This window comes from Manacus vitellinus, unplaced genomic scaffold (assembly GCF_001715985.3).
Source record: "Manacus vitellinus isolate BGI_N305 unplaced genomic scaffold, ASM171598v3 scaffold_16_pilon, whole genome shotgun sequence".
In the NCBI taxonomy this organism is placed as follows: Eukaryota; Metazoa; Chordata; class Aves; order Passeriformes; family Pipridae; genus Manacus; species Manacus vitellinus.
The window spans coordinates 12272729-12296459 of NW_021939189.1; the positions used below are offsets into that span (position 1 = coordinate 12272729).

The following is a 23731-nucleotide window of genomic DNA, read 5'->3' on the forward strand; positions in this document are numbered from 1 at the left end:
TTTAAGTAGGATTTATATCAGTGTTATTTACTTCGAACCCCAGTATGAAGACCAGTATCCAACAGAAAGAGTGTTGCCTTGGGCCTACTCATTTCCATTATAAAAGGCACAGAGAGAGGGTTCATCCTGTTAGCTTGCACCCCAGCTCTGGTCATGAAAACATCACTCAGGGAAGTGTGTCAAACATTTACCGACTGCTCCTGGGGCTCCCTGGGTTTCTAATCCCTGGATGCCCAGCTGCACAGCATCTCACAGCTCTCCCCCCTGGGTCAGGAGAAGCTGCAGTGACTGTGACCTCCAGCGTTGTCCCAGGGAAGCAGTGCTTCATCCCTGCTCTCAGAGGAGAGGCCAGTGTGTCCCAGGTAATGGCACCAGCCCCAGGTGCATTTCTGCCCCTTTCTGGAAGCCTTGGTATGTGTGACACACCTGAACTGAGTGTCCCTTAGCTCTTACAGCATGCACACATGTAACCAAAATGAACCTCTGGCTGTCAGTCAACTGTTGGCAGTGATAAAACAGTGGCAGAGAATAGTTTTAGACTGTAAAATACACAAAATGAAACACCAGACTGAATTCTCACTAAAATTTCAACGCTGCTGAGCACTGGGTTAGCTGCTGCTTCATGGGTGTTATCCACTGGGTTAGGATTATGTCCAGCATCTGAGTTAAGGCCCTGATTTAGCAAAGCATTTGTGCATATGCTTAAATCTGCCCTTATTCAGATAAGCACTGACACAAAAACCCTTGTGCCTTGTGATATAGGGACAAACCTCAACTGCAGCCTATAAATGTAGCTGTCAAAACTACTCCTTTAATGCTTTTTCCTGGTAGCACAGTGGCTCTCCTGGATTAAATATTTAATTAATCTTTATTTAAAAGGTCCTGAGAACAGTTCTATAATACTAAAAAATGTACATAAATACCAGAACTAAAAAAAGTCAAACTCATGGCTCAAAGCAAAACAAATATTGCTCAGAATACTTGTTTAGGTTAAGATTAGCTGTAAACTGTGCATTCTAGTAGCAAACAAAAACTTGTTGGCCTAGAAAAAAACTCAAAACATTCAATTGGCAGCACTAATATTACTTTACAATGTGGAGTAAGGATAAAAAACGTTGCAAAATGATCCACCTACCCTAAACTCATGTAAACAAGTACGCTTTGACAATGCTTGTACGTCTAGGCGTGATCCTGCACTTGGACCTGGACGGGTGGAGACCCAACAAGGGAGATGGGTGCTGTTCCAGTGTGGTTCCAGCTGGCCAGATCCCACTGCAGGAGGAGGATCGAGGGTGTGAACCTGCAAACCTGTACTGGCATTACTAGTTCTACTCCTGGGAGCAGCTCATGGCAGGATTCAGTTCAGCAGGACTATACACATAAGTCAGGATTATTCACAAACATAAGGCATTGCAGAACTTGGCCCTAAAATTTCTATTTTCAGCAGAGAATCCCTTATCCATACACAAGGTCATATTTTAACATATCAAAAAGTGTCTAAAATAAGGGTCAGAGTCACTATAAGTTATGCTGAGCAACACAGTTAAGATGCTGCATATTGGCTTCAGATATTGCAAACCATTTTGTTTTCATTAAAATCAAACCAACTATGAACCTTTCTCATAAGAATTAAATTAACCGTGAAAATTGAAAATGAACAGGCTCTGTTTTTAAGGTTAGAAGGAGACATCAACAGAAATGAGCAACTCCCACAGTAATGGTTTTCCAGTGCCTTCCCTTCGGACCAGTGAGCACTCTGAGACTGCAGTTGGTGGTGGCCTCCACTCTTGGCTTGTATCCTCCACGACGTGGCTACTGCCGCTCTCCTTCCACACGCTTTTTACGAACTGGACCAGGAAAACAAGAAAAAACCAACCATTATTGCCTTCCTGAGAGTCTAAGGACTCCCCTCACAGACACACTCCCTTCCCAGTAACATGGACAAGAAGGAAGGAGCTTCTAAGAAATACTCAGCAGGATTATGTCCATAAATACCATAATTAATAGATCTTAATGTCCAACAAAACAATTGTACCTAAGCTGCATTTTCTATATCACAAGACTGTAGAGTTTCACCAAGTGTTCATATCAAGCTTTAGGCATCGAAAATTAATAACTTTTGTAATTGCACAGTGTGTACTATAGATAAGCAATAATCATGTCCTTTTAGAAAATAATCTGAAGTACTCTTAAGTACTGGTATCAGCGAATATTGGCAACAAGGAAAATATCATATTGGACCTTAATTATCTATTTAAACTTCACATGATCTGATTGCATCAATGATCTGGGAGTAAGTTAGTTAATTTACTATGGAGTTTCACTGGAAACCACATAGGCTGAAGTTGCCATTTAGCAAATCAGAGTGGGAAGCTTTGTGTTATGGGCAGGATTATTCTGACAAGCAGCCCCATGAGATTTTTTACAGCACTTAGGATACATTACACCTGGAATAGAGCAGGTCTAGTTGAGCAGTATTTGCTACTCCGTACTCTAATAAAATGTACTGAGTATTTTCTGACTTGGCCAGATAAGATGAGTGAGGTTCTCCTGTTTGTGTGGTACAAAATTTAGTGTCAGGTCAAACTCTCCTGTCCTGTTTCTGATATCAAATGGCTGAAGTACAGAACAAAGCAGGAAAACTGGATGAATCTCCACTAAAGAAAGTCAATAACAACAACATATTACTACAAATGTCCCATTACTTTACTATCAGGAGTTTTATTTTATAGTGCTTTCTTGGCAAACAGACTGCATTATTCCAAAGCCTGCAGTGTAACATCAGTGTCTGCTTTCAGTGTTTTGTTGCTTCATCTATTTTATTTTATTGAATTCTTTAAGGAATTCTGTCCTACAGAATCTTGAACAAAGCCATACAATACAAATACAGGAAAATGAAGATTAGGACATAAGTCTAATGGCAACTGGTAAAATAGTGGGGAAAAAAGGGTCTTTCTCTCTTTTTAGGTGGGATGTTTCTAATAGCATTCACTAAAGAGTTTCAAGACCAATAGTATGTAATTGGAATGCCTAGGTACTACTAAAAATTAAAACTGCAAAACCCCAAAAGTATGTGTGAAAGAAATAGGTTTTAGCTCAGCTGTTATTGTAGTTCCCACAAAGAGAAACCCAAGCTGAAGCCTGCAAAGGCATCATGGTTTGACATCCCAGCTTGAAGTAGAATTGATTAAAAACACATAGTTTAATACTTTCCTTTTTTTTCCCCCTTCTTACTCTAAACTACATCTGCCTTGTCATCTCCTCACTCTGTGTACCCAGCACGCAGGGCAGAGCGTGTCATGCTCAGGCAGAACTTGCAAAGCTTTATTGTCTTTGGCTGTACTTGGTCACAGAGGCAGGACAGTCTGTTTTGTTCCCTTGGCTGGGCAGGTTTGGCCAGTCATGGACAGGGCAACAAAACCAGGACTTCTGTGTCCACTGAACAAACAGGATGGGTTTGGCTCTTCACTTATGGGCCAGAACAGATGATAGAGCAGCTGGAAATCCAGCATGTTCCATGGAAAAGGCTGAAGTAACTCCTCTTCCCAGAAGGAGCAGGAGAAGGAGAATAGTGGCTCCTAATCACAGTAAGATCTTTGCTGTTGCCTATCTGGAGTCCCTGGGGCTGTGCATCCCCCCTCACACAGAGCAGCTTGAATGTTGCACAGTCAAAATTCAACCTTATGTACAGACAGGAAAAGTTGTGTCTGGGAAGGTCAGGGCTTGGCTCACACAAATAAATGATGAATAAATGTAGTAGCATCTTACCCAGATCGTTGTTTTTAGTGATAGCTGCTGCTACCCTGGTTCTTGGACCTTGCTTTGTGAACTGGTATCCAAACTTGAGAATCCTTGAGTTCTCCTCCAGCATCTTGGCAATCTCCATCTCTACAGCTGTCCCGAGCTGCTGCCTCTGTTGGCAATGTGGTGAAATGTCCCCAAAAGAAAAGAAAATATTTGTTTTCATGTGAGAGAGAAAGTGGTTGTATTTCAACACTGGGCTGCAAACTACAAAGAGAATCCCGTCCCTGGAGATTTTCCTCTGGGTTTTATATTTGGCTTTGGCTATTTTTATTTAGAAGTTTTCCACTGTTTGGTTGCACAGGCATGGGACATGAGGTTGTGCAAGTTGTGAGGTTGTGCAGAATAACTGAGCCACAGAGGCTGCCTTGACTTTGCCAGAGTCCCCTAGAAGAATCCTCTGGGAATTCATATAAAAGGGAGACAAAAGTGGGCTTCCTCAGTGGTCTCTCTTTACCTGGTTGTCAATTTTAATCTCTGTTAGGGATTCATTCTTTTTCAGTGCTTCAATCAGTGCCAAAATCCCTGTTCCAGTTATGAAGTTGGATTCTACATTCAGACTCTTCAGTGTTTTGTTCACTTTCAACATATCTGCAAATGCCTGAGGGGTCAAAAAGCAAGAGCATGAGATAACATCTGGAGAGTTTCAGGGAATAACAGGGAATTTTCAAAACATAGCTTAGTACCAACAAGAAATAAAACATAAATATGCTTAGAAGAACATAGAGGTAGATCAGAAGAGATTACACTTCCACTTTGCATAGTCACAGGGAAAATCTGCAAGAGAAAACGAAGAATGCATCCTAAAGCAGACATGGACCTACTCAAAATTTGTTGTGTTTTGTTTTGGTTTTCCAAACAGTGTTTAAACTTACAATAGCTACAGGGTCATTGCTTCGAGTAGCTGCAAGGCTGAATGTCTTCACATGTGTGTTGCTTTCCAGAGCTTTTGCAAATTCTTTCAGTGTTGGAATAGGAATATTCTATAATAAGAAGATAAATCCAGTAATCAGAAAAGCCAGTCACACTGCTAGACACTGATTTTAATTATTATCAAACTGATTGTTGAATAACCACAGTCTGCGCAATTTAAACACCCCTGATGCTTTTAAGAGTATTTCCAATTCACAAAGCCTCCTCTGCACACAGTGGCCCCTGGAGCCTCATGGTTGCCTGTGCTGGGCTGTGATGTCAGTGCTGCCTGTAACTGGGTCAGGCCAACACAAGCACATGACCATCTCTGAGCTACTTTCCTATTTTGCTGCTGGTTGTTCAGTCTCCACGTGCCAGCTCCTCCTCGATTTGCACGTGTGGGCTAATTGAATTTGGCCAGTGATGATTAATAGTGCCCATGAGATATCTTGCTTTACAATCTGCTAAAGAAAGGCAGCCAAAGGGAGTCACCCCTTGGGCTTTTAATTGGCATTTAATTCAATATCAGGAATTGATGACCTTGGAGCCTCTACAACAGTTCTTTCCACATCCCTTCACTAGGTGTCCTGCTTTTTCTGAACAGTAAAGAGAGACAAAATTTGAAGATAAAGGCAAGGGCTTTGGAAATACTTGAATAAATCCTCCTATGATGACATAAATGAAACCACAGCATCTACCTTTATGTTGTTGAGATTGATTTCTGTGAGACTAGGATCATTTGCTTTTATCCTTTGTAAACTTGCTTCCACATTGGTTGGATTAGGTGGTTCCTCAAAGATGGGCTTGACCTTTTCACCTTTCACCACATCTGCAACACAAGATCTCATGAAATGTTGACCGAGGAACAGACACCATCAACAGCAGTCTGGCTTCTCAGTTCCCATTTAGGTTTGTACTGCAGCATTAGCCCCATTATCCCTGCCATGCCCATTGCACCTTCTGTGGCCCCAGAACGTGTCACTGGAGGCTGTGCTCACAGGCTGGGCAGTATCATCATGAGCAAATTCCTCCTTTATGTACACAAGTCCCTGTACAATTAATTTGAGCCAAAGCAGCTTTGAAGACTATTGCATAGGATGTAATATACTGCAAGGCCTGCTTTGTTCTTTGTCTAATATCTGTAACAAAAGGTGTGCTCAAAACTTGCCCATGACATTAGCAAGAAAACATCCCTGCACCTATGAATAGACTGTGCTAACATGAAGCAACATGGCCAGGAGGCCCCTCAGTTTCCTTCTCTCAGCTGATACTATCAGCCTTACTATAAATTCAATTAGCTCTTGTAAAATTGCAACATCTGCACTTTCTAAATGATAAAACTATCAAAGCACGAAAAGCAAGTCCATCTGCCAGCACCAAGATTTATGAAATCCTTGAGTGTTCATGCTCACAGAACTCCGGTATTTAATGCTGGAAGCTATGAGCTATAAATGTTCCCAGAGATGCATAAAAATCATAGCTTAGAACACAATTAGTACTTCTAATTCCCACGCATGTAGTCATGGAGATTAATTTATAAACCTTGACCACCCAAGCCACCAGAGGCAAGAAAGGAATATGTTGCTGACCACAAGTATGTTTAAACCCTTGTATTTTATGCTGCAGACAGGGAGAGATTTTGAAGGCTTTTTTCAAGTCTCAGGGTACTATGCATTGCTGTTCAGTGCTATGGGTAAAGTTCATGCCATGTCACGGGCCAAAAAAACCCCACATCTTTTTTTAGAAATCATTCTCTTAGTGGGGATGGTCATACAGAATCCTTGAGCTGCTCCCCTGGACACCAAACTTTATTTTTACAAGTCCCCTGAGAGACTTCACATATCCCTGAATAACACTACAGCCTTCCTAGGGAGCAGGGAATTGAAAACTACAGGTAAGACTTAGAGAGAGAATTCACCTTGCATGCAAGGACAGAAAGGAAACAAAAAAAGCAAAGCATTTTTTGCACTTGTGGCAACACCCTTTCAAACTGGGAGCTGGGGAAAGACAAGCACTCTGTCCTCAGGTTAGACATCACAGTGTACTCATTCTAGAATTAGTAGTAATTTTCATTTTCTACTTCTTGTTGTTTCCCACGAGTTTTTCTTGTGGTGCTGTTTTGCCACATTGATGGGCAACTTTTGAGATGTCTCCCTCTTTTACTGCAGCATTTCACTTGGCTGAGGAAAGGTGTTGCTTTTGGACCAAGGAATACAGTGATGTGACGGTGGTTTTCTGGTTCTTAAGTCTGTGATTGGAGCATAGTTTAGCTGACTCACATAGCTGACTTTTTGACTCAGTACAACAAAAATATTCTGAAATCTATGAGGATTAGTAATGCATGCAGTTGCCTGTTATGAGATAGATGGCAGCTCACACAGGGCCCCACTGGGGAGGCTTGCAGAGCAGCCTAATCCTGAGAAAAATGAAGTGACACAGTCTCCTGTCTACTTTCCCACCTCCCCTTTAGTAATGAAAGATAGAAATGAAAGTCCTTGGTAAAGATAGCTGCTGTTCTCACGGCCTTAGAAAAAGTAAGCATTTTTTTAGTACTGTTTCCCTAGAAAAGGACATTCCACAATTTTGTCTTAAAAAGCAAAGTTTAGCCCATTTGATATCCCAGAGCTCAGAGGTGACAAGTTCTGGATCAAGGTTTGGCAGCTCTCAAGAAAAACGTGGAATTCAGATGCACCCATTTCTCCCCCCATCCAGCCTCCTGTGGGGTTGTCGAGCTAAGATCCGGTTCACCACAGGTCTGTTTATTTAGTGCAAACATTTCTGGATTTGGTTTTAGTAACTGAAGCTGTCTCTGCTGGGGGATTTCCTGGATGATTATAGTTCCCATGTACCTGAGGAGCCTCAGAACAGGCATCGTTTAAACCCACGGCCACAGGGCTAAGGTGGAGGTGGGAGATCAGAGAGAGCAGTCGAGGCAGGAGCACATCCATGCAGTCTTTGCCTCCCTGTGAATGCAGCTTGAGGTGACCATGGTCACAGATGTGACTCTGACAGGGACTCTGATGCATTTGAGCCCAGTGGTTACAAGTCATTTTGCAGTTGTGTCAATGTAGGTTCTTGGGGCAAGATGGCCTGGCCTGAGCTGTGGCCAACTCTTAGCTGCAGCTCCCTCTGTTTTCTGCCTGCTGCCTGAACTGAAGTGGAATGGAAATATATATGTCTTGGCCTCCTAAATACTCTCATCCTTTTAAGCACCTCTGCAGAGCTAGATACTGCTCTCTAGGAAAACAAAGCTCCTTAGGAATGATCTATTTGTATACTACTGTTGTCATGATAATGGACTTCAAGATTGTATTTACTTTTAAAAAGTTACCTCTCCTGATTAATTAGATCAATTAAGGTTAAGCCCAATTATATTACACTGAATTAAACCAACTGACCAGGCCCATAGGTGTAGAAGTCCCTAAAGATGATACGCAGCCCACAAGAGAAAATCTGCTTGCTTACTTCTCACGGTTCCTTTTCCATCTTTACTGCGGGCTCCTGCTTCATTAAATTTTGGGTTGTTGACCATGTTGTGCACTCCAAGAACAGCTGAAATGTGTAAATACCAGAGGCAGGACACAATGTTAATGGTAGAAACACAGACTTCAGAAAAATATCTGTAGTTTAGTTCCCCAAACAAAACCCCCTTTATAAAATATTAATTGAATCATGCCTGCTTGTAGGGAGAGTCTTTAGGGGTTTAAACTCTGGCGATGCAGACATTCTCAATATAGTTTTTGAACAACTGAGTCAATGTACAATGCACTTCAAGAAAAGCCAGCTGGAAGGAACCACTGTGGGTCATCTTGTCCAGCCTCCCCCTCAGGCAGGAGTGTTGCCAACATTAATGAGGTCAGCCATGGCTTTGTCTGGCTGGATCCTGAAAACATCCAGAGATGGAAATCCCACAATCTCTCTGGGTAACTTGTTTCAGGGCTACACTCCTAATCATTTTTCTCCCCTAATATTCAACCCACCGGAACAGCAGGGACTTGAGAGGTGATCATGAGACACTCCTGGTGGCAGGTCTGGGCAAAGAAGAACTGGAGGTGGGAGAGGATCATATCTATGTATTGTCTCACCTGCAAGGTCATAGAGCTCAGTATCTGAAGCACTGGCCAGGGCCTCTTCTAGTTCTGGATCCAGGGTCACTTTCTCTTCCGTACGGGTTTCTACGGGCTTTTCTTTAGGGATAAATATTTTTCCTGAGAGAAGAAAAGAGCCAGAGTGAGTAATGAATTATTGGAACAACTCCTCTGCCTCCTGGCAGGGATGGGAATAGGTCTGTGACAGTGGAACTGCTTGAAAATATTATCAAGTGCATGTTTTTCTCTTTCTTACTTGATGCTATCCTCCACTAGGATCTTAATAAGTCTAAAAATAAAAGGTGCAGACTTCTGCTCTGTGTTGGTGATTGTTATTTTAGGGAATTTGCTCTCAGGAGCAGTTACAGCTGGGATTTTTCTGAAGGTCCTGTGCCCTTAAATAGGCAGAATCAAGTCTACATAAAAAGCTCGCAGAAATTTTATCCTTATATTTAAATTAGGCACTAGAAGGAGTTAAAACCATCCCCCTGCAAGAACCTTTCAGTTCCATATGTGATCCTGAAAGCTCAGCAAACCTGTTCTCTTCCAGTAACTCAGTTTCATTTCCAGCCTCTCCGGAGTATTTTCCCTCTGTGTCTCCTGATGATCCTTCACATAAATAGCCTTATTCTGATCATCTGTGCAGGTCTGGAAAGTCTGAAGTGAACCACATGTTGCCCAAGAAAGACTCAACATGTAGTAATAAACCAATTCACTTATCTCTTTCATACAAGTTTGTCTACAGCCATTTCTGTACTGTCAGCTTCAACAACTGAGGTCACTGAGTAAGCTCAGAGAAAAATTTTGATGGAAATTTCTGAAACTCTGGCAAGGTTTACTGATGCAGTATTCAAATTATTTACCTTAGAGACATTTTTACCAAGGCTAAATAATTTCAGAGTACAAAACTGGACAGAAGGTTATTTAGAAAGACAAAATAGTATCATGATATATTTTTCATGCAATATTTTAAGTAATTTTTTTTTAAGAAAAGGCTTCAAGAAGATAAAAGCCTTTGTGGCCCAAAGGTAAGAATCATTTTAACTTTCACCATGCATTGGATGACAGGAATCAAGGACAGCCATCCCAGACATATCAAACAGAAGTCAAGTGGAAATCTGGGGGGAGAAATACTCTGCAAAGGTAGATTAGTCGTGCTCTCCAGCTTTAATAGCAGCACAGGTGCTAAGATTTCAGACTCTTTCTGTGTTGTCACCTAATCTGAAGTGTTGGATGGCAGCTTTCAGACACCACTGACCAAGACTTAACTTGATGCCAGCTTTAAGTAAGGAAAAAAAATCATTACTGTGTTGGAAGCTAGAAGACCAAAATCAATCAGACTCTCCAAGCAAACAATCAGTAGTGAGGAGTACTCTCTATAAAGTGTTTTCCTTTCAGAACACTGGTGGTTCCACATGAGTTTCAAGCAATCAGTAGGTTGGTTGAGATTTTGAGGGAATCCTACTGATTTTTATCCTGACTGATATTACTATTCTGTAACAACTATCTCCACAGTCACAGCTTGCACAAAACCTCTCCACCAGGTAGTAAGTGATTCTTCACAGACCCAACCCAGCCACACTTTTGACAAATACTGATGGAAGTCTGTACTTTCACACAGAACATTGTGAAGGGGACACAGGACCTTGAGTCTGGTGTAAACTGGACACAACATGTAGTGTAGTTGGTCTTTCTCTATGGACTTTGGATGTGTGAAGGCCAAGTATCTTGCACAGCAAGAAATCAAGGGGTAATGGAAACCAGTGTGGGCTCATACTTTCTCTGTACAGTTCACATATACAGGAATACAATTTTAAACATTTGTTTCAGGCATATGTAATTCTTGGATGACAGCCCAAACCTTTCTTTTTAAATGTGTGTATGATTCCCAATGATAGTTTCATTTAAAGCATTCCTGGCAAATGTTTTAGAGAAAAAATTCTATTATTGGTTATATGAAATATTTAAAGGGGCAAGGTCATGTCAAAGATGGTAATATATATCTTTAATATATGTGGGCCTTGCTGGCATCCAGTGGTGTTTTAAAAATATTCTTTTTACTGCTATCTAGATAAGAACATTCCACTGTGAAGAGATGCTGCAGCACAGCAGATGGAGGTTAGAAAAACTTGTGCATTTAGCACGTTATTAGGAATTTATTACCTGTCCACCAGCTGCAAAACCGCGTGTCCTTGTTTGTACATGGCTGCCAACCAGTTTTCCTTCATTTTTTAAGGACAGAGTTTAAAGATGCAGGAGGTCTCTCCTAGTCCCACATCCATACACTGTAAATTCATTATCCATTGCCATCATGGAATTCACTTGCAAAATAAAATATGGATTGTGGCCTCCTCGTTTCAATGGTCCAACTTAAAATTTATTATTTGGAAGAAGCCTTGGAAGAATAGCGAGGTTTTATTATTTTAAAATGAGATTTATGAAGAAAGGCTGCTGCTCTTGGTACTCTTTATAGCCACACTGTATTTTAGTGTTCTATGTGACATAATTAATGTTGGCTGTGTTACATTTTGCCCCCAGAATATGCTAATGTTCTGTGCTAAGTCTTAATAGTAACAGTTTAACTTTCTACCAACGAAAAACACAGTGACAAAAGTTCTGTTTATACCTAACTTGAGTTACATTGGTGTTAACAACACAAATATAACCACACTTATGTACAAAAATAATATATTCTTTAACTGAAAAACAAAGTTCAATTGCAGTAAAACAATACTAAGTATTAAAATGCTTTTTTTTTTTTGCATAGAAACCCAAAATGTGTGGAATCCAAAGTGCTTTCTTTCAACATGAAATTTTAAACAAACATCAATGCAATTCTCCCCTTTTTTCTGTCAAACTGGGATAAGTGTCTGGGGTGACCTGGGTGACAACTGAGGTAGCTTATTATAACCCAGGGGCTTTCTGACTGTGAGTGCAGTGAGCAGAGATTTGTCCTGGCTCACTTTAACAACAGACCTATTCCTTTTCACACACTGCAAAACCTCCATTGAAACTGAAATCTGATACCGTTCATGTTTTACTCAAAAGAGGCTAAATGGAAAAAAAAATCCACTGAAAACCAGAAGGAAGAAGGATTCAGTGAAAAGGAATACAGAGACACATAGAAATGTGGAGGAAGGTAAAAGGAAAACAAACTCTATAGAAAAGGAAATACACTGGGTACAATCATGAAACCATAGATGTAATTTTGCCACTTGGTTGAGCAATGTCTGCTTTCCTGCACTGTGCAAATGCCCTCATTGAAGCAATGTCAAGGTAAGGCAAGTAAATGAGATGTATCCCTAACTTCATCTCTTCATTCAGTAATAGTTATCTACATGCACATCTATAGGAAGATCTATTAACTGAGCAGGGAATTACTTCAAGTGTATTTTCTTGAAGTTTTTTTGTTTATTGTTACATAAGGAGGGGGAAAAAAGGAATTTCAATAGTGCAGTTGGTAGGATTTTACTAGCCAGTCCAGTCTAAGAAATGTTTTGAGGACTTCACATTCATTTATAGTTTACAGCATTTGGAACATCATTTTTAGTCTTCTCTATTCCTTTTTTCTTTTGTCATTAGACTTATATGAATAAATATAAATTGCCACCATTTTTACTTATTATAAATACTTAGTATCTATTCCCACCTTGTACAAGCCAAAACTGTACAAGCCAAAACTTGATAAAGAACAGAGCAATGGGAAATAAGCCCACTTGTATGAGCTGTAAAAAAATGCCCTTTTATTTAACATCAATTTTTCTAAGGATACTTACTTAATTTTATAATACAAACACATTTTCTGCTATAATTGTAAAATAATTATGTACTTTCTTTTCCTATAAACTGCAGTTCAGATTACTGTACTTTCAAGAAAGTTCCACTTATTACTTCTGGTTCCACTTATTACTTCTCAATGAATCACTGACTGCAGTGAGTGCCTGTTTATTCTCAATTACAGAATGCTACACTGACCTTGGAAGTGAAATTCAGTAATCTTGGAAATCTGCCTTGCATAAATCTGATTCACTTTTTCCATTTTGTACTATTATTTTCTGTTGAGGCTTACTTAAACTTTTCCCTACAAATAATCTATGAAAATGGAGCTAAATTAATTCTTATAAAGAGTAAGCTTATATAGTGAAGAAGAAAACAGGCCAAGTTCAAATAAGAGTGAAACTGAAAATTAGTAGTAATAAAAATGTAGTATTGTAATTGTTGCTGTTCTGTTACTCTTGGATTAGTGTCAGCATATTCTATGCCTTAAAAATTACGATAATGGAATAGGAAGGTTGCAAAGATAAGCTTTCCAAAGTTATTAAATCTGTTGTGCATGAACACAAAAAGGAAGTTAAGTTGCACCAGCATCTTTGACTTTGATCAGCATGCTGTGATTCTGCCACAGTAGCAATACCCTTTAAAGAATTCTCCTGAGGAGTATGCTTTCTAAAATAAAAATAAACAAAAGCCAACCTATATTTTTTACAACAGAAGGAAGCCCAGAATTTCATCAGAGCCTCACATGGATTATAACAACAGCTCGTATGCAGTCCTACAGCAGTCCTCTGGATCACCACCTGGACTTCCCATGTCACCAACAGAGCAGAAAGCTCTTAGGTCTGATGGGGAATGGTGGCAGAGGAGGAAGAGAGTCAAACTGTGCCACTGTGCTTCAGGTTCTCCTGGACACCAAAAAGCCTTGAAACTTGGGCAGAGCCATATTCCACACAATGATTATGTTTCTCTGTGGCCTCTTTTCTCCCATCCCACATATTCTTCTGCTTTTTCCTTACCACCCCCTGTGCCTTCCCCATCCTTTGTGTCTCCTGATTTTACTCATCTCTGAATCCTGACCCTTCCCACCACCACCTTTCTCTCTGCCCTCTCTCCCTTATCACTGCTCTCTCCTACAGCTCCTTTCCCTTGAGCTGCCACATCAAGTCCTTCATCCTGAAATATTTATACAGCTCCTCAAAAGGCTCCTCCACCTCTCTGCACCAGCCTCTCTGCTGGCTGTTTACTCTCTTTTTCTCCTTTACAAAGTGAGGGGAGCACTGTCAGAGCAGGAGGGAGTCTCCCTGCCCTTGGTCCTGGTGTGACAGTGGCCTCTCAGATTTGGAAGAACATCCTGCACAGCCCAGCACCCCCTGACCAGCCACACCAGCCCTCCCTGGGCACAGCTGGGCTGTCACATGTGCTGTCTGCACAGCTCTGAGGACATGACTAACACACTGCAGGGGGACTATTTGGAGAACACCATAACAAACTGGATGTACAAGAAAGCACAACATTTTGAAGATGCCAAACTTGAGTGTCTTTCCCTGGGGATTCCCAAGGGCACGTATTTCAAGTCCCCTCTTCAAAGCATGGAGACACTGCAGGTCACAAAAAACCAGCTGGAAAAATTTACTCTAGATGGATAAAACAATGTGTTTTCTCCTAATCTTGTTCTTGGAAACAGCTAAGTCCTTTTTGCTGACACTTTCCAAAAATTCAACTCGAGGCAGCCTCTCAGCATGGGAAATTTCAGTGTGAACTGTGCAAGTCTGGCAAAGTCATGAGCAACTAAAACAGGGTCTTACAAAAGCAAGCAGTGAAAGGCACTGGCTAGAAGCATTACTGTCAGCAACTGCAACACTTTCAGTCCCTTAAGAGACAAAGATCAGCTCTAAATGTAAGCCCTAAAGAACAGGAAGAAGGTGGCAAAAATTTAAGCAAACCCTTTCAGCTTTGGGGGTGAAAAGATTGCCTTGGCAATTCAAGAAAGATACCGTGTCTCTACACTAAACCCTAACCTTTGAAAAAAGTCTGTTAGAGACACTGGAATTGGAACTCATTAGCATCTACTCTAATACTCTAACCTGAAAATGTATTATTACTAATGCTGTATATTGATACTCTGCTTGGCACAGCACCACATGCAAGATAAATGGTCTCTGAAAACAGGGGTTTGGCCAAAAGTTCTCTGGTTTAATGATCCTTATTTTCTTCCTTTTCCCTATTATCAGTTGGCTGAAAATGTTAGTATTTAATCACATACAAGCATGTTCCACTTCCCTTTCCAGTCACAAATAATAATAGCCCAATCCACTGGAGTTTTTCCATGACTTTGATGAGAACTGGATCAGATCCAAAATGCAATGGTTTGGCAGGGAGCAGAAGACCTTGAAGAAAACAGGGACAGTAGTGAAGGGCTGAAACAGCAATCCTTACAGCAACCCTTCACATCTAATGATATTTCACAACAGAGGAACTTTTTTTAATTATGTTTCATTAATACCATGTAGCTAGTAGAACCCCTCCAACAAAGCAGAAACTGAGATGTTGTTCCCAGTTGATGTTTGTATTACAGTAGTGCTCAGCTCTTAACTGAGGTCAGATGTACACACTGCATTCCATGAGAGAAAACATGCTGTGCTGACTGTGCTCTTGAATATTTTGTGCCTGCACTGCCTCTTACTTTCTCCACCTTTTCTTTTTAGTCCTGGACCATTCATGAACCTGATAATGATACAGAGATGGAAGTGATGGAAGTCTGACAACCAGCTGATTCAGTATGTGCTAAGTGCAGTGGGTCAGCCTAAATAACTTCTGTAGATCATCAGGTTCTATGTAGGGATTTCTAGAATATCTATCCTAAGTAGGAGCTAATCCAGAAATACACAAAACAAACACTCACAAGCTGCCCATCACTATGGCCCCAGTTATCAGCCCTAACTCCCTGTACTGCCACTGCTCACTAATAACAAACAGCTGTGTTGCACAACAGTTCCTGAAAGCCACCAGATCATTTCATACCACAGTGGGAGCAAACACTCGCTGTGGGGACACTCAGATGACGTCCCCAGCCCAGACTTGTGTTGGGGAGGATGTGGGGTAAAGCAGTCTGAAAACATTTCTCAATGGCCAGTTCGGGTGTGCCTGTGACCGTTCTGGCCCTGGTTCAGGCAAAACTTGGGGTCCACTGAAATTTGAGAATCATCCCATACAAGCTTAAAGCCTTTCTGTACAGTAATTAATGAAGTACATTACCCAGCTGCAGTGTGGCAGAGGGCCAAAACCCTAATGCATGCCATACGTTCGATTGTTTTTGCCAAATATTTCCAACCTCTTGAAACCACAATTACAATCAAAAACAAGGCAATTCCCTGCATAATCAGCCCCTCCATCTTGGGCTCATATTTAACACTTCCTGTGTTTTAACCACTCTGGATATCCCTGTCAGCTCTGGAATTTGTTTTGGCTTGTTTTCCAGGACAATCAAAACTTTATTGTTGTTCACCGTATAGAGACCAACACAGGCAACTGAATTTTGTCCTTCAGCAGCTGCTTGGAATTGCTTTTTGGTCAAGAACTCTCTAATAAAACATTAACAGCAAAAGAGAAAAAAAATAGAGATAGACACAGTAGATAAAAAATAATGAAGTATCACAGACTATTCTGGAAGGAAGACATTTTAAATGCCACCTTCTTTTCCGCTCATCACTGGATTTTTCAAGACAGTTTCAACTTTGCAGGATAACTGTAGGAACTGGTAGAAATGTCACTAAACAGAAGCATCCCAGTTTCGTAATTCGAAAAAATAAATGATTTCCCGGTGAGAGACAAACATCATGGTACAAAACACTGACAAAAGCTGAAACAACACTTGACATATTCTCATCCTACTGACACACAAGTATGCTCAGCTGGTAAATAGTGCCAAATGGTACACACCAGCTCCCATTTCTAATCATACACAACTGGATGCATTTTTGAGCTGCTCGAGAATTTAATTTTTAACTGCAGAAATAGTATCAAATTAATTTGGGGCTATCTACAGTAGGGCTACATTGCAATGCTTCTACAGTATAAATAAATCATTTAACAGGCAACTATATAATATAATCATATAAATATTTACCAATCTGTAAATATACCTTAGAGACCAGAAGGTGAGGAACAAGATTTTCCTCAGGAGAGATCCTTCTTTAAATTCTTTTGAGAATATATTTTAGAAATTTAAATTATTTATCCTCAACTAATTACTGAGCTTTGGAAGAATACTAATTATTTTCTAATTATAGTGACTTTCCATCTAGCATGTAGTATCATATCTTGAAAACGTCTTTGCAGGACTGCTTTGTTTCCTCTCATAGAAAATATCTCCTTATAAACGTAAATCAAGTAATTAATATTTTAATACAGCCATTCTGTTGTTTTTTTTCAATTGAGAGTGTCAGAATAAGTAACACTGCAGTTAAAAGCAAGGATTCTAATTTCCAGAGACAGCCACACATGGACTTTGTGGAACATTCATCACATTTCACCAGATTCAGCCAATTAGCAGGATCATCATACAATCCATGGGAAGATTTCAGTACATTTGGCAGATGGAGTTTTCAGTTATATGTTTTATAACACTCAGATTCTGCACAAAGTCTTTGCAGTGCAGATCAAGGGAAAAGGAGAACAAAAAAAGGAGGGCGTGAAGCCCAAGTGCTGGAAGTCTGGTGGTGTTCCTGTAGGACATCTCCTGCCAAGCAAGCCAGGGGCAGCAGGAGATAAACTCAAACACCAATACAGAATATGCCAGGTTCAAAATAAGCAGCTTTTTTCTCAAAGTCAGTTATTTCCCTTAAAGCAGCAAGAAAATGACACCGTGCAGTCCATCAGTTCTCAGTTGTCAAGGTAGGGGACCTCATCAGATCTCAGATTAATTCAGTTATTTCTAACTTAGAAAGGGTATTTTCATGGCATTTGGCCTTTGACTTCGAAGGAACTGTAGTATAATTATTTGTGTTTCAATTATAATTGTAAAATTACTTTAGAAATCACAGAACACTCACTTGACTTAATCTGCTAAAGACAATTCTGAGGATTTTGTCAGAAATTTGTATTGTACCAGGAACAGAAGAAATTAGGGAAATAATTCCTTTAGCCTAAAATTCTGTCATAACCTCATAATTGTGATAATTCTTGAAAGTGTAATTTTTGAAGTAAATGAACACAGTGAATCAAAAGCCAAATTAAGAATAGTTTAGAATGCTAGCAGAGCTGCATTCACTCTGTGCTGAGGGAAAAGTGAAATGTGTGGTTGGTTGTGTTTGCAAAGCAGTGGTATTTCCACACCAGAGAGACCAGGAATTAATAAGTTGCACTAATAAGCACCTTAAGGGCATCTAGAAGCAAATGTAGGAATAATACTACTTCACCTTCATCAAAAGAAAACTGAAATGGAATAAATAGGCCAGTACACACAGTAACATTGTCAGGGACAATACAGAGACTTGTTTTGTACAGATCAAGTGCCAGTCCTATGAGTATATTTAATTCCACACACCCCTGGTTTTTGTGTATTTGCAGAGACCTGCAAGTGGTGAGTTGTACTGCCTTGACACAGTGGTGTGTAGGAGACTGGAAACAATTGATAATAAATCCCTACTACAATAAACCACTTCCCTTTCTGCACAGGATGTGCTTGACCACTCCTGCTACTGGCAGGATCTCTGGGCCCAGAATCAGCTCTGTGAAGAGCAGAACACAGACATTGTGATGGATAAAAAAGTAGCTTAGAGATCTAGCTGAAAAATATCTCATTTGTCTAAAACCATTGTTTCAAAGACTGAGAACACAATGTAATGACAGTAACAACTCCTGGTCCAGTCCTGGTCCATAAAATGTTATGTAAATAACATTTTACATCTTTGGTAATGGTACATAAAGTAAAAAATGTTGCCCTTGACTTTCTTGAAATATCTGCTTTCCCTTAAGCAGAACCCACTGAAATAATGGCAAATCCATTACATGGCCAGAAATGGACCCAGGCATAGGAAGTTCCTTCTTGAATGAAGGGGTGGCCTGAGGTAGGCATTTTTATCCACTTTTTACAAAAGAGGAAAAGGAGGTAGTGTGGCTAAAGGAATATTGTTTGCTAAAAAATATGACTGTTCCTGCCCTAAGGTTATCCTACCAAAGTTTGAATTATTCAAATTAGGTTTTCCTGTTTTCCCCTTTTTTTCCTGTAGCTGTAGGACAAGGGTAGCAGGGAAACTGTCTGCATGAATAGCATTGCCAGATGTGCTAGTAAACAAGTGGAAAAATACTTATTTTGTGTAACTTTATTCCCTGAGTTGTTACTTACAGCAATTGTAGGCAAGACTTACTCAGGAAGGCATTTATACGTTTCCTCCTGAATGCCTCCCCCACTGCACTACCCTTGCACGGCCTAATGGTTAACATGGGAATAGTCCCTGGGAGGTTGGTGAGGGCACCTTTGTCCATGCTTAACTGCACACAGAGGGATTTGCTGCCCAGGGAGCTGCTGACTGAGCCCTTTGCTGGACCGGAGCCTGTGTGTTCCCACAGCCACGGACAAGCCATCAAACCTGCCATTGTAACTCCAGAGCAGTCAGACAGAGCCCTGTGCAGCAAATAAAACCATCCCTTCAGCTGCTGCCACAACAGCTCTAGGTCTGACTCCTGAGCCTCACCCTGCTCAGTAATAGCCTTCCCCTCTTCTGTCCCAGTGTATGCCACAAAAAAGCCAGGCACCAGACAGTCCATCACTCAACACTGACATGAAGATGGACAGTACCTTTCTTTTCCCCTGTAAATGGCACAAAGTCTTCTCTGTCTTTGTGCTCCAGCGCTTGCTTCTCCAAGTACGAGAGCAGGCGCTCCCTGTCGAAAGGGCCCGTGGCAGCCTTAGTGGTCTGGTCCTTCTGCCGAAATCCCGCTGGAAGCAAAGCATTCTGTGGAGGAGAGGGAGGCAGTTTCACACAGTGCTCCAAATTTCCTCTCAATGTTGTCAGTTTTTATGTGCCATCATTCTTTGCACAATGCTCTTTGGCGACAGCAATAACACACCTTACCTAAATGTAACCATGAAAACCAGTATATTGTCCAGGGTTCTTGATTTACCACCTATTAATATTTTTATGTACCACATTTACGATCACAGCACCAAAGAACTAAGATCAGAGTCCTTTGTGTTACACATAAGACCACAGAGTTTGCAGTCCAGGTAAATCTTTTACACATTTTCTTCTATTCATTTGCTCTTCTTCCTCACCATTTTTCTCTCTCTCATAAGAAACAAAATTCCTTTCATTCTAATGCAGATGTCTCCTGGACTTCAGACATGAATGGCACGCACAGAAAGAGACTGGTGAATGATGTGGACTTCAGCTATTCAGAGCATGAGGAAGCAAGCAGATAAGTCCCACTCTCAACACGTAGCTGTGTGACCCTGTGGTTGCATCTTCATCCCATAACATAAGAAGACACATAAGGCTTCCATGTTTTAGTCCAGGAAATCCACATGTCAGTCCAGAAAATCCCAGAAAGGAATACAGGTGTGTGGACTTTGCAGTGCACATGTAGTAAAGCCAACGTGTTGAGGATGCCCCAGAATACTTCTGAAACACTTCATCACTGACCAGAACATGCACAGTAAATCTGATCCATGGCAAATATCCAGTGAATTCTCTGAGTGTGTCCAGTGACCTCAAGTCACTAGACATTTTACCTGTGCATGCACAAATAGGTAGTGTGACTCCAATGCACCATGGCCTGTTTAATTTGGTTGGTTGGTGTCCGTTTTTTTATTTTTTTCTGTGTCACCATTTGAGATTCCAGACACTTGAAAATACCAGAAAATACCACTGTAGAAGTGGCAGTAGTGAGGGAAGTGGCAACATGGAGGGAGAGAACAGTAAAGCCCACCCTTAATCTCCACGTAAATTGGTGTTATAGAACTAGAAACTATAAATCAATAGTGTTTTTCCAAATTTATTTTGCCTCCAGATTGAACAGATTTTATCTGCCAGTTTACCTGACAGTTTTCAAACTCCTACATCAGTTTGAATGTTTTGGGGTAGGTACATTGAGAATTCCCAGCACACTTGAGACTGTAACCTTATTATTGTAGGAGCAAGTGGTTCTCAGGCCAGAGATCTTTAAATTCTTTGTGAGGGTGTCTTCAAATATCCAAATTATCCTTACTCCCTAGAAAATGACAGTTGTGTAGCTGAATCTTACTTTTCTTAATCATGCCTAAAAATGTTCTCTTCAGCTAAAAATATCTGTGCTGAATGCCACAGTCAACAGATTTCAGAAGTTCAAAAGACTTGATCCTCACAAACATACGTTATGTTTGTTTATTGCTGTGCTCAGAAATAGCAGCCATAAAAAGCTTCTCATTGTGCTGCAGGGTACAAACATGATTAAAGATTTAGATTGCAGACAAGCTCATGTCTAAATAGACAAGGGATAGACAAAGGCTACAGTGACTTGTACAAAAGCAAGGAGCACATCACAGCAGGAATACAACCAAAGTGTCCGTAGCTGAGCTGCTCTTTAGGCTACACTGTAACAGAATACAAATAAAAAACGCTGCAGTACGTGGCATTTATAACACGGAACTCTTGAACTATGATCCCCCTGGCCCCCATCACTAACCTCGGGATCAAGGTCATCAAGAACATGCTCTAGCTGCTTCAGTTCATCCTCTGAGAGTTTGCTGAGTATTTCATCTTCATTGATATTCTTGTATTTCTCCAACTCTTTTCGGAAGGGCAGAGACATGGCTCCTGCTGCACTGCTCCACTGATGCTGCTTGTCAAGATTTCAACCATTCAGGAGTACTGAGCTTCTTGTGGCCTCACTTGCTGTTAACAATAAAGCATTATGAGTATCTCCATTTAGCTGAGAGTCCTAGAAAGCCCACGTGCTCAGAGTCACATTGACACTTTATTAATGAAAACAATGCAGCAACAGGTCCTGGCACAGCAGGGGGGGTGTGGGAAGTGCTGGGGCTGCCTCTGCAGCAGTAGCCATGGAATAGCAAGGACTGGGTGCAGCAGCAGAGAGAAGCTCCAAGAGTAGATAAGAAAAACATTAGGAATTTTCCTTTTCCATTGAAATAAATCTGTTTCATTTAATTTGCTTGCAAACAGCAATATCTGTTTGCTCTTTTGGCCAAAAGCAAAGTGGTAGAGTTACAGACAACAGTCCGGCACTGACAAACAAGAAACAAAATGTTATGCCTTGAAGTATTCTATCTCATCCCAGCTTTGCTGATGGCTGAAAGCTAACCCACATCATCTGGGATGACCTAAACATCTTTAAAGCTGGTTGTTAGTCTTATTTCAACATGTTCGGTTACACACAATAGCTACGTATCATCAAAATAATTCTTGGAGTGAGGACATGCTACTCATAGCTCAGAAGGTTATCTGTAAACCAGTCTGCTGCATGGGGCACCTGCAGGTGTTCAAAACACAGCCACGGAAAAAATACAGACTCAGTATTTCACAAACTCTTAGTTTTAAAACTTGAATGTGGTTCCTTATTAGATGATCCCAACTGATCAGGAACAAGAAGTTCTCATTTGCATGGTCACAACAGTCATTGTCATATTATTTGTCATATGACAATATGACAAAGGACTCTCTGTCTTTACTTGCTTTTTTTTCTTGTCCAGAACAAATTCTAGAACCAGAATCAGCCTGTAAATGGACAGAGTGAAAGAGAATTAATCTATGATCAGAAACAGCATTATCTGGGGACTTTAATTGTGCTCCAGGCCCTCAAGTCTGCCAGGTTTCCCACAGCAGCACCAGCTCTCTCTGAATTACACAGCTCACTGTGCAGTTTTACAGCTGAGTTTTTGCATTCATGAATTTTGAAGTCACTGTTGATATGGAAACCAACCAACTGGCACCTACAACTGGCTTACGTATCAACCCTAACTCTGATTTCCTCTGACCACGTCCTTAGCAGTCATAAGCTAAAAAAATCCATGTGGGTTCTATTCTCTTCATATAAGCTGGAAGCCTGATTTTTATTTTTCTTTTATTCAAGATCCAAATGAAAATATTTCATTTACTTAAGAGTTTCACTATAAAAATACTAAATATTAAAACATATATAATTTTTCTATTTATCAAAAAGACTAAAAATCAGTAACCTACAAAAGGGTAAGAGAATAATTACCAGAATTAAAAATTTGAAAAATCTGGAATTCTGTGACTACTGCAAGGCACAATGAGCCTTGACTTGAAACACTTAAACATCCCATTTCAAGAAAAAGCTTTATTTCCCTAACACATTCTCATTTTGTTCCTTATTACTGCTCTGTTTGGTGCTGCTGTTTTCCTGGCATGATATCATCAACAAGCCATTCCAAATGTCAGCATAGAATTCAACCATCCTTTAAATTGTGAATCTCTTTCAGGAAGTTAGTCGGCATCTGATGTTTCCCGAAGTTGCAACAGGTGTGTAATTTTCTTATAATATCAAAATATCATCATATGCAATGAGTGTGAGAGATATTTTGGCCAAAAAAAGTCCAAAAGAGCTAATGTTTGTGTGCACTTGGTGCTTAAAGAGAACACTAGTTCGATATGTGTTTAATCAATACAATTTAACAATACTTGTTAAACACTGAAAGCATTTATTTAAAAGTGATATTTGCGATATTTGTGATATTCTGATATTTGTTTAAACTGTAAAAACAAATGGAGCTGCAGCACAACATTCTGTACTAAGGCAGAAGGTGCCTTCTCTAAGTTCCTTTGCATAAACTCATTACAAACATAACATTTCAGCTAACAGCCATTAACTGAGCTGGAAATTTTCTTTGAGGGGATTAGAGCTTTTTAAAACTATTTAACAGTTTAAATGGTTATTTTATTAGAGTTTAATCACATCCCTGGAAAAGAAAGAAATATAATCCCAAGGTTGGGGCAATTAAATGTTGTTGGAAAAGTAACTAGTGAGAGCACACAACAGTTTCCCTGGCAGAGGGTCAGCAGTTCTGTGGTGCAGAATGCCTGGTACCAGAACCTCTCCCTTGGCTCTCTCCTCAGCACTGCACCATTCAGGCAACACAGCCAGGAATTGTTTTACTGGTATCAGCAAGGCTGTGTTTGTAACAGCTTTTGTTA

At 40.4% G+C, this 23731-nt stretch overlaps 1 protein-coding gene across 1 annotated transcript; it reads right to left on the bottom strand.

The window, feature by feature from the left end:
* Positions 1-1099: 1099 nt before the first annotated feature.
* Positions 1100-21448, bottom strand: TMOD2 (tropomodulin 2). The gene is made up of 9 exons (XM_008927143.2): positions 21243-21448; positions 19378-19534; positions 8799-8921; positions 8179-8265; positions 5412-5542; positions 4677-4784; positions 4259-4402; positions 3769-3913; positions 1100-1847 (listed from the first exon to the last, which is right to left on the bottom strand). Exons 1-9 carry the CDS (start codon positions 21366-21368, stop codon positions 1813-1815), a joined length of 1056 nt encoding a protein of 351 aa, XP_008925391.1. The 5' UTR covers positions 21369-21448; the 3' UTR covers positions 1100-1812.
* Between the last annotated feature and the right edge of the window lie 2283 nt (positions 21449-23731).

Coding starts and splice junctions, on each gene's coding strand:
- TMOD2 (XM_008927143.2), bottom strand. CDS start 21,368: ATGTCTCTGCCCTTCCGAAAAGAGTTGGAGAAATACAAGAATATCAAT. Junction 5,543..8,178: donor TGGAAAAGGAACCGTGAGAA/GTAAGCAAGCAG, acceptor CTTGTGTTGCAG/ATGTGGTGAAAGGTGAAAAG. Junction 1,848..3,768: donor CACTAAAAACAACGATCTGG/GTAAGATGCTAC, acceptor TTCCTGGTCCAG/TTCGTAAAAAGCGTGTGGAA.